This window comes from Nyctereutes procyonoides, unplaced genomic scaffold, assembly GCF_905146905.1.
Source record: "Nyctereutes procyonoides isolate TBG_1078 unplaced genomic scaffold, NYPRO_anot_genome, whole genome shotgun sequence".
Taxonomy (NCBI): domain Eukaryota; kingdom Metazoa; phylum Chordata; class Mammalia; order Carnivora; family Canidae; genus Nyctereutes; species Nyctereutes procyonoides.
This window is the reverse complement of record NW_026575140.1, coordinates 65,247,668-65,263,466: the sequence shown is the minus strand read 5'-3', so window position 1 is coordinate 65,263,466 and position 15,799 is coordinate 65,247,668. Positions and strand designations below refer to the sequence as shown.

Below are 15,799 nucleotides of genomic sequence, written 5' to 3'. Positions count from 1 at the left end.
CTAGAACCTCCAGTAGATTTATAATTGTGCTTCTGAATTGGCTTTCTGACATTGAATTGCAACCCAAATTCTGTAACTCTGGTAGAGAGTAGTATTTCTGATTCATTCTTTTGTGGTGAGTCCTTTCTAGTCATTTTGCTCAGTGCAGAGTAGTGTATGAGTGGGCTGCATCAAGAATATCAACCACAGCCTAAGTAAATTTCACCCTAGATGATTCTCCTTAGAAGTGAAAACCCTTCTCTCTGTAGTGTTCCAGCTGTTCTCTCTTTAAATCTCAGGTCAAATTTGTAGGTTTTCAGGATGGTTTGAAAGTTATCTGGGTAAGTTGGTGGGGCCAGGTGAGTTGAGGACCCTACTCCTCTACCATCTTGCTGGCCTGCTGATAGTTTTAAGCAGACATCTTAAAGGAACAGGTTCTGTGCACTGGGTGAATTTTGATTCAATTCAAAGTCAAGCCATACAAGTGGAGGTTTCCAGGAAATTTTCACACAAATCAAATTCCAGCCCTCTCTGACCCCTCCATTCGCTGCTAGGCTGTATGAAAATCAACAGCCTGCAATCACATTTAAAACAAGTATACCACTCAGCTGGGGAGATGAGCATGAGAGTAGAGCAAGTTATAATGCCACACTGTTCATTATTATGGATATTCTTCTTTTTTTCTTAAATACTCCCAAAACTTTGATTTCCAGAGCCCTGAAAAAGGGTTTTTTTTTTGTTTTTGTTTTTAATAATTTGTGCTAGTGTTCTCGTTGCTTTTATAAGGAGAGGATTTTTGGAGGTCCTTATATTGTCATTCCAGCTGAAGAAGCTGCTCAGAATTTAGAAGTTTAAACTGAGTACTATGGGAAATGATTGAAGGACTTTACACAAGGGAGTAATTTCACCATATTTGATCCATAGTCAAGGCAAGTGTGCCTTACAGATGAAGCACTGAGTCCCGGACCATATGTGATTCCTGCCCCCCTCCCCCCAATTCACAATGCAGATTTAACCGAATAGAAGAACCTGGTCTCCCAAAATCCCATCCAATGTACTTTCTATACGATCCTGCTGTTTTTAGTGGTGTGTTTAGGTAAACCCCAATAACACTAAGGAACAGAAGAAGGATAAGTTGCTACTTGAGATAGATGGAGAATTCAGGTGTATGCAGGTACCAAGCACTGATCAGTAAAATTGCTCCCTAAGTGTCCATTAGATGTAAATGCTACAGCTGTCAGTGAAAGTGTCTTGATTCCCAAATGACATAAATTTAAAAATCAAAGGAGAACCCTTCTTTCCTTTAAAGCAGGTCTTCTGTTCATTTTTCTGTTAAACTGTTAAGCAATTAAGTGAAATGTACAAGTAAATAGCGACATTGGGAGAATGTGGGTTTTTTATAATCCATTAAGTTACTTGAAACCATCTGCCAGCCTGGTCAGTATGGAGGATATGGATTAGAAAAACATTTATCATTTCTTTATTCATTCTCCGGTTATGTGTCAATACTTACTGATTCCTTTGTGAGCATTACTGTGCATTCATTGTACTCCATCAATTTGTTTCTAGTTTAGCTAGAGTATCTTCGATCAAACAACCATCTATTCTGAGACTACTTTGTACTGCAGCATAAACCAGTGGTTGTGGGCAAGGCTGCAGAAGTACAGCATGTTGTACCTGAGGTTCCATATGTGACAGGAAACTGCGTTTCTACAGCATTTTGGAGAAAGTACAGAAGTTACTGGAATTACCTAACCTTCTGTTTTTCATTTAGGTTATTTACAACAGGAAAACCTCACTTCTACCTGCCAGACTTTTATTTTGGAAAGTTCAAATTTAAAAGAATATGCAGAACACTGTACAGATGAAGGTTTTATCCCAGCCTGCTTACTGGTGAGTGACTTGTTCCTTATGGGAAGTATTTCCTCATTGACCAACATGAGAGACCATCAACAGTCTTAACATCCGCTCATTAGCAGCATCAAAATTGGTAGAGATTTGATAATATCCATGCATGACTGGAAAGACCTAAAAACGACCAGCTCTTCTTTTCACACATTTATGCCCAAGCTGGCAACTTTGCTTCTAAGAATCAGTTTCAAAATGACAGTGATTTCTAATTAGTTTCACTACTGCTTGTTTTAGGGCTCACTTGTTTTCTGCCTGCTATGAATTAAATATTTGCATCCCTCCAAAATTCATGTTGAAACCCTGACCATCAGTGTGATGGTATTTATAGGTAGAGACTTGGGAATTAATTAGGTTTAGATTAGGTCATGAGGTTGGGCTCTTTGTGATATGATTATTGCCTTTACAAGAAGTGGAAGAGAGAGAGTTTTCTCCTTGAAGAGGCACAGGGGAGATGCCATGTTAGCAAACAGCAAGAATGGAGATGTCTAGAAGCCAGGAAGTTGGCCCTCACCAGGAACTAAATTGGCTAGTACCATGATCTGGGACTCCCCAGCCTTCAGAGTAAGAAATGTCTATTATTAAGCCACATATTCTGTAGTATCTTACAGCAATCCATTTTTTCCTATATCTGGTTGCTTACTTCAGAGAAATGTAAAACAGGTGTTTTGTTATCCTGTCACCTCTTTTTAGAATATCAGTAGACCAACAGAGTATCATCTGGAATATAATGGACATAGTTAGGGGTCATGTTATTTGATATATTATTTTGCTAGTTTATTTTGAACATGTCTCCCTAGATTCATTTCAGCTGTTGTAGACAACATGCTTATCTGTGGAGGAAACCTGAAAAAAACCTACAAATCTACAAAACCTACACGTGGAGAATATCAAACATACTACATTCATTTAAGTTGTCATTTCTCCCCATTTTGGATCTATATATCCATTACAGTCAAAGTCCCCACAAGCATTTTTGTAGATAGCAACAAGGTGAACTCTAAATTTTATATGGAGAAGCAAAGGAACTAGGATAGCCCAAATAGTTCCAAAAAAGGGTATGTTGGAAGACTCACATTACTTGATTGTAAGACTTACAACCTCTAGTAATCAAGATTGAGTGGCATTAGGGGAACGTAGACACTTAGATCACTGGAACAGAATAGAGCCCAGTGCAGACCCACACAAAACTGATTTTGACAAAAGTGAAAAGGCAGTTCAGTGGAGAAAGGGTAATTTTATCAACAAATGGAGATAGAAGAATTAGACTTCCAAATTAAAAAAAAAAAAATCCTCTACACATACCTCGTACAGAGACTAACCAAAATATATAATAGACCAAATGTGCAATGTAGAACTATAAGACTTTTTAAGAGAAAACACAAAATTTGTGTAAGCTTAGGTTTGATGGTGAGTTTTAGATGTGATACCAAAAGCACTGACAATAAAAGGAAAAATTGGTAAACTTTGTAGCAATTAAAAATTTTGCTCTGCAGTAGACTTCAAAGAATTACAAGCCATAGGCTGGAAGAAAATGTTTATATTATCACATATGTGATAAAGGATTTGTACTCAGAGTACCTTGTAAAAAAAACTATTGAATTTTTTTTTAATAGGCAAGGATCTGAAGACAGCAATAACCTTATGAAAAAAAATGCTTAAAATCATTAGTCATTGGAAAAATGTAAATTAATACTCTAAGGAGATACCAATATATACCTATTAGATTAGCTAATGTAATCAATTTAAAACTGTCAGAACCTTAGCAGTAAGAATGCAAAGCAGCAGGAACTCACATTCATTGCTGATGAGAATGTAAAATCATACAACCACTTTGAAAAACAGATTGACATTTGTTTATAAAATTAAACCTTCATTCCCCATGTGACCCAGTACTCATACACCCAGATATTTACCCAAGTGAATTGAAAAACATGTTCACACAAAAACCTGCACACTGATGTTTATCTGTGATGGTCAAAAACTGAACAGCATGAATGAATCTTAAATAAATTTCTCAGTTCTTCTAAATTAGCCATTCTCAACAAATAAGTAAAAGGTATTGTAGATAATGGGAGCCAGGTTTCTCTGGGAGAAAGAAGACACAAGCATGAGAATGAAACCTGTGGCAGTGGCATATAGTCGGAGATACCACTCTGAAGCCATATTTAGTATTGGTACAAATCTATACAGAGACATAGGTATGTTTGTATATGTGGATTAGCATGTCTTTGTGATTGTGTAGCTCTTTCTGCTGTGAGAGCCCAGCCGTGGTGGTACCCCAGTAGCTACGTGCACGCTCAGCCCCCCTGTATCTTCTCTCAGTTCTGGAGGCTGGGAAGTCCAAGATCAATTACCCTGATTCAGTTCCTGATAACAGCAGTCTTCCTGGCTTAATAGATGGCCACTTTCTCATTGTGTCCTGACATGAATTTTGGGGGATGCAATACTAGCCATCATTAATTATTAGCTACTAGAAATAAAGCATGGTATGATGACCAAGGTAGTATTAAGCAAATCCCCAAATTTCTCAGACTTAGTAAAGACCGAAGAACAAAGTAGAAATCTTCGGGACAGAAAGGAACACTGATCACCTGTCCTGTGTTAGATGTTGTCTTAGACATGTTTCATGTATCTTTACTCAATCTTCACAACAAATGACTATGAATTGAGAATTAAGTCCACTTTTACATATGAAAGTAAGCCTTCCAAATTCTAGATATGTCACACATATAATAGTTTTGAACTTGAAGCCAGAACTGTCTGTTCTAAAAACCCATCCTCCTCGTTCTGTTAATGACCTCAATCTTGAGGTAATAAAAACTGCACTTCAGTAGTGAACGTGTGAGAGGTTGGGAGTGAAAATAGGACAGTGCTGATCCTTGAGAAGGCTCTCTCTTATGCAGTGTTTTTTCACTTTGTTTTTTGGCAAGTTCACATGGCTTTCAGGATAGAAAAGGCAAATTAGGAATGGGTCCTTATTGTTTTCATAGAGTTGGGTGACTAAAACTAAACAAACAAAAGAATTAGGTGACTGGATCCCTACCTCACAGCTGAAAACTGCTTTTCTGCCTTTGGACTATTTTAGCTAGAGAAACATAGTCACAGTGTCTTATTCAAACAGGCAAGATTCTTGACTTAGAGATTTGATGCAACCCCTAACTTAAGTGACTTTTCATTTTTGATGACCTGTTCCTCATCAGAAAATCCAGATCTTTTATAACTTTCTATAGTGAAATATTTCACGGTGGGAAATTATTGGTAGTTTTGCACAATTTTTGTAATGCTTGATCTTTTTCTTTTCAGTCCTTGTTTGGAAAAAACTTGACAACAATTTTGAATGAATATGTAGCTATGAAAGCAAAAGGTAAGAATTCAGGGTCAGGGATTCTTTTCTGTTTTATACAGCATTTATCCAATTGTTTTAATTAGAAATAATTTTTAAAGATTATTAATGCTTCTTAAAAGCCAAAAGAACACTTGTCTCAGTTATTTCCCAGTAAAACCTATCTCAGCATACCTACTTACTTTACATTTATATTGATAAATGGCAAAAATCTGAATGCTAGTGAATATAACAAAGTAATTTTCTTAAAAAATAATTCATACTCTAGGTATAAACTAGGTCTAAACTGATAAATAGGCATTACCATGTGTTCTAGAATTTCAAGCCAATATTTTAAGTTCTTGGTAGTCTAAATCTCAACACAGGAACCAGTCATAAAATTCTGGTTTATATTAACTAGAATATAAAGTAATACTTGCCTAAGTTAATATTTTAGAGGGGAAATTAAAATTGTTTACTTCATTCTCTAATATTCTATCAGAAAACTGAGAATTAGAGAAGCCAAATAACCTCCAAGATCACAGCACTAGAAACCATAGAAAGTACTAGGCCTAAATATTCTTGCAGGAATATTTAGAGTGTAAATAACTTCAGAAACAATATGCTATTGCAATATAAAGGTTTAATCCCATCTTTATGTTGGGTAGCTTTCTCTGGTTTGAGGGTTTTTTATTAAGTATATGGTAAAGATTTTAAATATCCTAGAAGTGTCCCATCACTGTGGGCCTGTAGAGCACATTCTAAAAAAATTTGAGTCCTCAGGTGTTTTACCTGTAATTTTAATAACTGGTAGGGCTTCTGTTAAGGGATTGCTGAGCAATTGCACTGATTTGGACATAAAAATAGTGGTTGTAGAAAAATAATTTCCATGTAGACTCAGAGAAGTTTGCAAAGCCTTTATGATGTTATAAGCCAGATTATTTTAATTAACTTTCAAATGTCTTATGATCTCAAATAAAATAGATTTAAAATAGTTTGTCTTTTGTTAGGGGGCCTGATTCAGTTGGTGGAGCTTGTGACTTGATTTCAGGAATTGTATCTTTAAAAACTTTTTTTAAAAAATAAAATAGTTTGTCTTTCTTTAACACAAAGAAGATAGAAAATTGATCTATTAAAGTTTCAGATCCTTTATAGATGTCCATTTCCCCTCATATTATATCTGATACTCACTGGCTTAAGACCGTCTCATTTATATTTTTTGCAGGTCATTTTACACAATAGGCTTATTTCCTAGTTTCTTACATATGTCAACATCTGAGAGAAAAGTTTATTTTCCTCGTTGACTTTGTGTCCGAATTCAATGATGCATTTTCTTCAACAGTATTTATTAAGAAACTTTTCCTCTTGTGTTCTAGAAACATCAAATGATGTTCCAGCAATTATGTCATCTCTGTGGAAGAAGTTAGACCACACACTTTCTCAGATCAGGTAATAAAAAGCCTGTATAGTAAGCTTATCAGAACATGCATGATGATTTTGGAATGCAAACACATATACGAAGCTCTTTAGGTTTAAATTTTATGACCCAAACAGTGCATTTCTATGATACTGATCTAATTTTAAGTTTACTCTAGAGATTATTGATACGTGTTTACTTTTGATTAGAATAATTGGCATTAAATGCATACTTCAATAAAGTGTTTAGAAATAAGGAAATTGAGATTTACATAAGTTAAATGACATTTCCAAGTTCCCGTAGCAATTTAGAGGTAGATCTCTGGCTAGAATACAAATTTAATGCCAATCTTGTATGAATTTCCTTACATAGTTGCATCTTCATTACTCATACAAAGAATTGATGAATTCATCCCTCATTGGTTCTTCCCCAATAAAGAAACAGGCTTGAATAATAATGCTACTTCTGGAATCTTCTAATTTTAGAATTTCCTCATGGTAGCAGTGTCAACCTTTTACATAGGTCATGGCCTTGGAAAGACAAGGCATTCCTTTTGGCATCCTTAGAAGGATGTCAGCCTTCTTCGTATTAGTTATAATATCTCTCATTTAACTTTAGAGTCTAGTATGAAAACTGGAGTTTCTTACCCTTTACCTCAGAGCTACAGATAAATACCCAACATAAATTCAACAGGGATTTGGGGTCCCTGGGTGGCTCAGTCAATTGAACATTGGTCTCTCGGTTTCAGCTCAGAGCATGATCTCAAGGTTGTGAGATCTAGCCCCATGTTGGGACTCTGCTCTCAGCAGGGAATCTGCTTGGGATTCTTTCTCTGCTCTCCCTCTCGCTTTCCCCTTCCCATTCCTGCTCCCTCTCTCTATAAAATAAATAAATCTTAAAAAAAAAAAAAATCAGGGGCTCCATTTCTTTCCTCAGTTTAAACTGCTGAAATGGTTCCAAATGCTTGCTATCTAACTCAGTACCATATCCTATTTCATAGTCTCACCTTTTTTCCCCTTTCTTGACTCATTCCTTCCTTTTCAAATAATTTTCAAAGACATTCACCATTTGGGGTGCCTTGGTGGCTCAGTCAGTTAAGCATCCAACTCTCAATTTCCACTGAGGTCCTGATCTCAAGGTTGTGGGATTGAGCCCTGAATTGGGCTCTCCCCTCAGCAGGGAGAATGCTTGAGATTCTCTCTTTCTGCCCTCCCTCTGTTCACACACTCGCTCTCTCTAAATAAATAAATAAAATCATTTTTAAAAATTGTATTTTAATTTATACCTATAAATATTTATAAGTTAGATATCTTATTGACAAGGTACTACATAAAATCTTTCCAGGTTGGTTTCTGTGTTATTAAAAATGCTTATTCAGTTTAGTAAGTTTTGTTGTTCGTCATTGGAGACTTGTTTAATAGATCTCCCAGGATGATAGCAGTATCTGTGATTAGGTAACCAACTCATGATAAAAGGAGAATTCATCTTTATTTATTTACCTTATATGGTGAATTATGTTTGCTTTTCTCTCTTGTTAGAGGCTGGATAAAAGAGTTTTATAGTCATAAATTTGATAAAAGCAGGTTGTCCTTTGAAATTAATTTTGGGATTCTGAAGTATTTATAGAATCCTATGTGAAATCCAGAATTTCTCTGGGAAGGTTATCTCTAGTGATAGAAGGTAATTAAGAACGATAAAATTTTATATGTAGTTTTCTTAAATATATAGACTTCCTAAAGTCAAGTCAAATTCTTAATGGGATATCAGAGTTATGCATACTACACTAGATAGAAGCTTGATTGTTAACATTATATGTGTGTGAGTGTGTTTAGATACCACTCTTCTAAAGCAAATAAGATTTGATTGCCCCTCAAAAAAAAGTGCTTGTCTTTTTTGTCTGAAAGATCTATTGCCTTTTAATTCGGCTTACTTCAGATCATACTGTTATTAGAGTGTATCTTGGCAGCAGAAATTTTTTAATGTCTAACTACTTTGTTTTATTTGTTAGGAGCATGCAAAGTTCCCCAGGGTTTGTTGCCAATCAGAGAGGTTGGTATTCAACTTTAAACTATAAATAATTTTCAGAATTGGGCACGTGGGTGGCTCAGTTGGTTAAGCGTCCCCTTTGTCTCTTGTCACGATCCCCAGGGTCCTGGGATTGAATCCCATGTCCGGGCTCCCTGCCTAGCAGAGAATCTGCTTCTCCCTCTCCCTCTACTCCTCCCCTCTGCTCATGTTCTCTCTCCCAGGTGCACTCTCTCTCAAATAAATAAAATCTTTAAAAAAAAAGTTCAGAATTACTTCAAACTCACACTATTACATGAACATTTTAATTAACAGTACATTTGTACTGAGTATATTTTTGTTTAAACTACTTTTTTAAGTACAGTTCTTGTCATAGGAAATAATTTCATTTATTGTATACATAAGCATTTGAAATGCACCCTCTTTTTCTCATTGGCTCTCATGTATTCACATCTCTTTAATTCTTACTTCATAGGTTTGTTTCTTAATTTGTAGAGGTATCAAAATGAATTATTGCAGAAGAAATATACTCGTAGATGCATAGAGTTTGTGTGTACAGATGACCCTTGAACCATACTGCTTTGAACGGTGTGGGACCACTTATTCATGGATTTTTTTTTTCTGTAAATACAGTACAGGAGTGTAAATATATCTTTGCTTCCTGTGATTTTTCTTAATAACATTTTTCTCTACGTTATTTTAAGGATACAATACAACATACATACAAAGTATGTGTTAATCAGCTGTTGGTTATTGGCATGACTTCTGGTCATCAGCAGGCTATTAAGTGTTTGGGGAGCCCTAAGTTCTACTTGGATTTTCAACTGTACAAAGGGTTGGTGCTCCTAACCCCTGGGCTATTCAAAGGTCAGCTGTACTCGCAAGTTTGTTTCATAGGAAATTATCACATAAATTCACTTGGTACTTTCAAAGACTCTTTTTCAATCTATAGATTTCACATGTTAAAGAGTAGGACAAGTAGACTTGTTAAAATTACCAAAGTGCTCTAACGGCTCATTTTTTTAATGCCTCATGTGTTTCAGTCCGAACAAGAAGTGGAATTGCAGAAATCAAGCGACAGAGGAGACTTGCAGCTCAAGCAGCTCCTGTCAATTCAGAGCTGCTGACTTTAGCGTATCTTTCAGGACAATGTACTACTACTACTACTACTACTACTACTCCTCCTTCAACAGCTACACAGGTTATACGGCCACCTGGCCAGATTTCAGCTCCCTTGAGGTCAAATTTTGTAGTGGTCAACCATTCACAGTCACAAGACACTATGGCCAGTAAGTTTAAATTTTTTTTCTCTGAAATTTTGTTTTTGTCAAATTGTATAAATAGATGATATGCTTTGCTGTCTTTATACTCGTATTATAAAATTATAGCCAAAAAAAAAGACAAGAGTTCATATTTCTGTGAATCTGAGAGCCAGGAATAAACTTAGAGACCATCTGGTATATCTTGCTTTTTATATTCTTGTAACACATGATAGTAAGGGGCAAATAACTAGTTAATGACAGATTTTCTGATTTAATAGTTAAAAGTCACGTGCCAGCTCTCTCCCTTCTTAGATCTGTCTTCTCTCTCATCTCTGCAGCTAAATTCATTACCATCCGTTACCTCCTCCCTCGTTTCCATCTTTTCCAATCTCATTTACACCTCTAGGTAAAAACAGTATACACACGCCATAGTATATACTTAGTTTATACTTCTTATACTTCATTCTGCCATGTTATTTTTTGTTGAGACTGTACTGTTCTTGTACTGTATTATAAAACCTTAAGTCATAGTACATATTACTCATCTTAATATAGTTTACAGTGCCTTGCACATAGTAAAGCATTCAGTATATGCTAAGTTTAATATAAAATAATAATCATTATGTAATGATACTTATTCCATTAATTCAAGCTTAGAAAACTATTCCATGTCTTTGACATATGCTTTGTTTTCTTGATATACAGCTGGAGAGGCTTTAAATATCATTCCTGGTCCTCAGGAAAAGAAAACTCAGGCCACTGTAATGTCTCCTGCTAGACGCAAAAGGTAAATGCTTTTTGAAAGGACAAGTTTCCAATAACCATTAAAATTAAAGAATTACACCACCATATTTATGTTGTGACTAAAATAACAATGATGGATTCAGTTCCTGGGACTATTTACTATTACACTCATTCAAAATGTATTTCTTTTTCCAAATTTTAACCTTAAAATCAGGTTATATCTTATTATGAATGACTTACCACTTTTTCATAGCAAATCTGCTTTTTCCGTAGTAGTACATAAAAATACGTCTTAAAATTGGTGGTATCTCAGATTTTTTTTTATTGAATTTTTTTTAAATAAATAGAATACTGGCATGTCCACAAACACATATTTCAAGTCTTAAAGTCAGAAATTTTTTTTCACGGAGTCTTTGAGATCAAAGCTCTTTCTGTCCTTAGCTCTCTGTCTTTGTTTGAAGGATATTTCACAAAAAAGATGATAGTTTTTAAACGCTTTTTCCAATTTTCTAGCTACCGTGCCATGTGTATTTTTGTTAGAGTTTCTCTGTTGGTTGTCTCATTTAAGGCTAACCTCAACCTCCTTTATTTTAATAGTAAAACAACTATAACAGTATCTAACATTTATAGGAACCTTGGTCTTAAAAAAAAAAGAAAGAAACATTGGTCTTTTTATAAAGTCTCTATACAGGGGCAGCTGGGTGGCTCAGGTGATTAAGCATTCCGACTCTTGATTTCAGCTCACATCATGATCTCAAGGTCATGAGATCGAGCCCCATGACAGGCTCCTTGCTGGGCCTGCTTAAGATTCTCTCTCTCTCAGCTAAGTGAAATAAGTCAATCAGAAAAAGATAATTTTCATATGATTTCACTCATATGTGGAATTTAAGAGGCAAAACCAGAGGATCATAGGGGAAGGGAGGGAAAAATAAAACAAGACGAAATCAGAGGGAGACAAACCATAAGAGACTCTTAATCATAGAAAACAAACAGGGTTGCTGGAGGGATGGTGTGTTGGGGACAGGGTAACTAGGTGATGGGCATTAAGGAGGTCATGTGATAGAATGAGCACTGGGTATTGTATGCAAGTGATGAATCACTGAACTCTACCTCTGAAACTAATAATACACTATATGTTAATTGAATTTTAATTTAAAAATCAACGAAGAACAAAGATACTAAAAGTTAGGATAAAATGAAAAAAAAAAAAAAGATCCTCTCCTCTCTGCCCCTCTCCCCCCCCCCACCCCCCTAGCTGCTAGCTTGTGCATATGCTCACTCTCAAAAAAAAAATTTTTTTTTTTAATAAATTTTAGGGCATCTGGGTGGCTCAGTGGTTGAGCGTCTGCCTCTGGCTCAGGTTGTGATCCTGGGGTCCGGGGGTCGAGTCCCGCTTTGGGCTGCCCTCAGGGAGCCTCGTCTCCCTCTGCTTCTATCTCTGCCTTTCTCTGTGTCTCTCATGAATAAATAAGTAAATAAAATCTGAAAGAGGAAAGAAGAAAGAAAAGAAAAGAAAGAGAAAGAAAAGAAAGATTGATTTTAAAAAATAGTCTTTACACATACTTCATTGTATTCAATTCTTTCATAAACCCAGTAATGTGGGCAGCCCTGGTGGTGCAGCGGTTTAGTGCCGCTTGCAGCCCAGGGTGTGATCCCAGAGACCTGGGATCGAGTCCCACATCGGGCTCCCTGCATGGAGCGTGCTTCTCCCTCTGCCTGTATCTCTGCCTCTCTCTCTCTCTCTCTCTCTATATATATATATATATATATATATCTCATGAATAAATAAATAAGATCAACTGCATTATTGGGTTTTTTTTTTTAAGACTTTATCTCATTATAAAGTAGGCAGAGTCAGAACTTAACCTTGCTGCAGACCACATAGTAGTAAAGCTGAACCTCAGATTCATTTCTTATTAATGCAGGTATAGTAATGCTTTTCTACTCTAGCCATTTGTTCCTACCACAGAGAGGAAAAATACCCGTTTGTCCATGATCTTAAGATTTAAACCTGTATATGTAACTACCATTGAATCTATTTTTCATACCAATTAAAAAACAAGCTTTAAAATGTGTTTCAGTGAATCTCAAAGGAAAAGTAACACTTTGTCTGGGCCTTATTCAACAATACGGAATTTCCAAGATCCAAATGCATTTGCAGTAGAAAAAGTAAGTGACCTTATTAATAAGCTTTGCAGTTTGAGATATCCTGAGTTTTAAAATGTTGGTATTTACGTGTGTGTGTGTGTGTGTGTGTGTGTGTCATTTGTGTGTTAACAGTATTTCTATAAAACTGTGTAGTGGAATTGCCTTAGGATAGAGAGTACTAAAATTTATGAGTAGGAGACCGTCCATTTAGAATAGGTAGCATGTACAAATGCACAAGTGAAGCAATGATACGTTTAGGAAAGTGTAAATACATTTTGGTGCTGGATTATGCAACATAGTAGGGCATCTTACTAGAGTCAGATGATTAAAAACCTTATATGAAAAGCTAAAGAGTTTGGAACTGTATTTTGTAATCAGTGAAGAACTGGTGAAGGATCTGTGAAAACACTTGGGAAGCATAGTATTCAAGAATTAATATGGGGGGAGACACCATAACTTTGGAGTTCCCACCTAGATTTGTTAAAACTATCTAGCTCCCATTAACTAGAAGCTCTACCCTATTCTTTTACTAACATTGACTTTCTTTTCTAGCAAATGGTTATTGAAAATGCACGGGAAAAAATATTAAGTAACAAATCTCTTCAAGAAAAGCTTGCAGAAAACATTAATAAATTTTTGACTAGGTAAGCTATGTGTGTTGATGATGCCTAATTGTTTTCACCTAATTGAGAACTATTGTAAAAATTTTTCTTTCCATGTTACAGCGACAACAATATTGCTCAAATACCTAAGCAAACAGACAGCAACCCTACGGAACCAGAGACTTCAATTGATGAACTCCTGGGACTTCAGGTATAGGTTAGGGTGTGTGTGTAGTATATATACTTATAGTTAAAGATGGTATCTTGGCTTCATTTCAAAACCATTGCCAAGGAGTGCCTTCCTCGCTCAGTTAGTATAGCATGGAACTCTTGATATTGGAGTTATAAGTTCCAGCCCCATGTTGTATATAGAGGTTATTTTAAAAAGAATCTTGACCCCCCAAAAAAACCTGTTACCAACAGATGTATAAAATTATTTAAGATAATAATCTTTGATAGAGATTTCCTTCCTTATCCAAATGTAAATGTAACCTATTTTTGAAAGTATTAGTGAATTTTCAAATAATCAGTTTAAACTATGTGATTTAAATGGTAAAAGTAATAAGACCTCTCCAACCCATCTAAAATCTCTTAATTCTTCCACATGTCAGCAGAACACTTTACTATAGCCGTACACAGTCAGTCATGGATATCTAAGTATTTTATACTATAAGATTCATGAGTGGATATGTTTGTGTGCAGTAAGCAACAATACTGTACTATGTATGTATAAATTGCATTTCTTTTATATTGCTATGGACTATGTAATATGAGAAAACAGTGAAATTGTATGTTAAAGATATATAACGAATCCAAGTAAAATGAACAAGATACTTTTAAAACTTTTTCAACAAAAAAAAAAAGTTATTAATAACTAAGTAAATTATGTGAAGTTTCTGCTAAGAGAAGGAAGATGAGACTGTAGTCACTGTTGCTATTCAGTGATGGTGAAGATGGAAGAGCAAAAGCTGGTAAAGGAAGGATTTAATAATTTATCTTTAATATTCATATGTTTTTTAAAAAAATAAAGATTTTTCATGTGGAAATATCTTTCCTCAAGAGCAGCTGAGATTGTGACTGTAGCACATCCTTTGACTTGGACTCTGAGACCGTAATCAATTCTTAATGCCATGCCCACCAAATGAATTCATTATAGCAGACTTGCTTTCAGATAAACAATAGGTAAAACCACTGAATTTTTTTGGTAGGTTCCTTCAGAATGCTTTAAAAAAATTTTGAAACAGTTTCCCATAGTGAAGTCAGTAAATTTAACAAAATATAGCAAGCTTTTTTTTTTTTTACAAGAGACTCGTTTTATTTTTTTTTATAAATTAGTTTTTTATTGGTGTTCAATTTACCAACATACAGAATAACACCCAGTGCTCATCCCGCCAAGTGTCCCCCTCAGTGCCCGTCACCCACTCACCCCCATCCCCCGCCCTCCTCCCCTTCCACCACCCCTAGTTCGTTTCCCAGATATAACAAGCCTTAAAATTTACAATACCTGCTTGTTAAAATCATCATTAACTGGCAGCCCCTGTGGTGCAGCGGTTTAGCGCCGCCTGCAGCCTGGGGTGTGATCCTGGAGACCCGGGATCGAGTCCCACATTGGGCTCCCTGCATGGAGCCTGCTTCTCCCTCTGCCTGTGTCTCTGCCTCTCTCTCTGAATAAATAAATCTTTAAAAAAAAATAATAAAAATTAAAAAAAAATAAAATCATCATTAACAAAAAATCAAAGGTCAAACCACCAACTTGGAGAAAATATTCATAATACATGTATCTGACAAAAAAAAGATAAACCACCCATTTTAAGAAATGGATAGAACACTGAGTGTTATATGTTGGCAAATTGAATTTAAATTTTAAAAAATTAAAAATAAAATTTTTTAAAGAAAATGTGTAGAAGACTGGAACAAACAATAGAAGATAGGAATGGCCAATAAAGTCATGAAAAGATAACATTATTTGTCATTTGGGAAATGAAAAGAATACAGTAAGATACCATTTCATACTCACTACAATGGCTGAAAGTTAAAAATCTGACAGTACCAGATGTTGACAAGGATGTGAAACAACGAGAACTCTGAAAAATTGCTAATGGAAGTTATGAAATAAATACAACCTGTTTGGAAATCTGATAGTTAACAAAGTTATATATACACATATACGTTTTCTTTATGACCTGGCAGTCACTAGGTTTTTACCCAAAAGAAATAAATATGTTCACATATGTTTACCAAAAGACCTATGCAAGAGTATTCATAACAGCTTTGTCCCTAATAGACAAATAATAAAAAGAAAGCAGATGTCATTCAACAAAAAAAGGAATAAACAAATTTTGACAGTCATAAAATAGAATACTGGTGAACAATATAAAGGAATAAGCTA

At 35.4% G+C, this 15,799-nt stretch overlaps 1 protein-coding gene across 1 annotated transcript in view; it reads left to right on the top strand.

Moving 5' to 3' along the window:
• LOC129497869 (protein NPAT) overlaps window positions 1–15,799 on the top strand; it is a 49,875-nt gene that overhangs the window by 20,180 nt on the left and 13,896 nt on the right. The window contains exons 2-10 of the mRNA XM_055307076.1: window positions 1,754–1,872; window positions 5,194–5,254; window positions 6,589–6,661; window positions 8,638–8,678; window positions 9,698–9,943; window positions 10,622–10,703; window positions 12,742–12,829; window positions 13,361–13,452; window positions 13,534–13,621. Coding sequence (XP_055163051.1) covers window positions 1,754–1,872; window positions 5,194–5,254; window positions 6,589–6,661; window positions 8,638–8,678; window positions 9,698–9,943; window positions 10,622–10,703; window positions 12,742–12,829; window positions 13,361–13,452; window positions 13,534–13,621 — 890 coding nt within the window. The remainder of the gene's footprint in view (window positions 1–1,753; window positions 1,873–5,193; window positions 5,255–6,588; window positions 6,662–8,637; window positions 8,679–9,697; window positions 9,944–10,621; window positions 10,704–12,741; window positions 12,830–13,360; window positions 13,453–13,533; window positions 13,622–15,799) is intronic.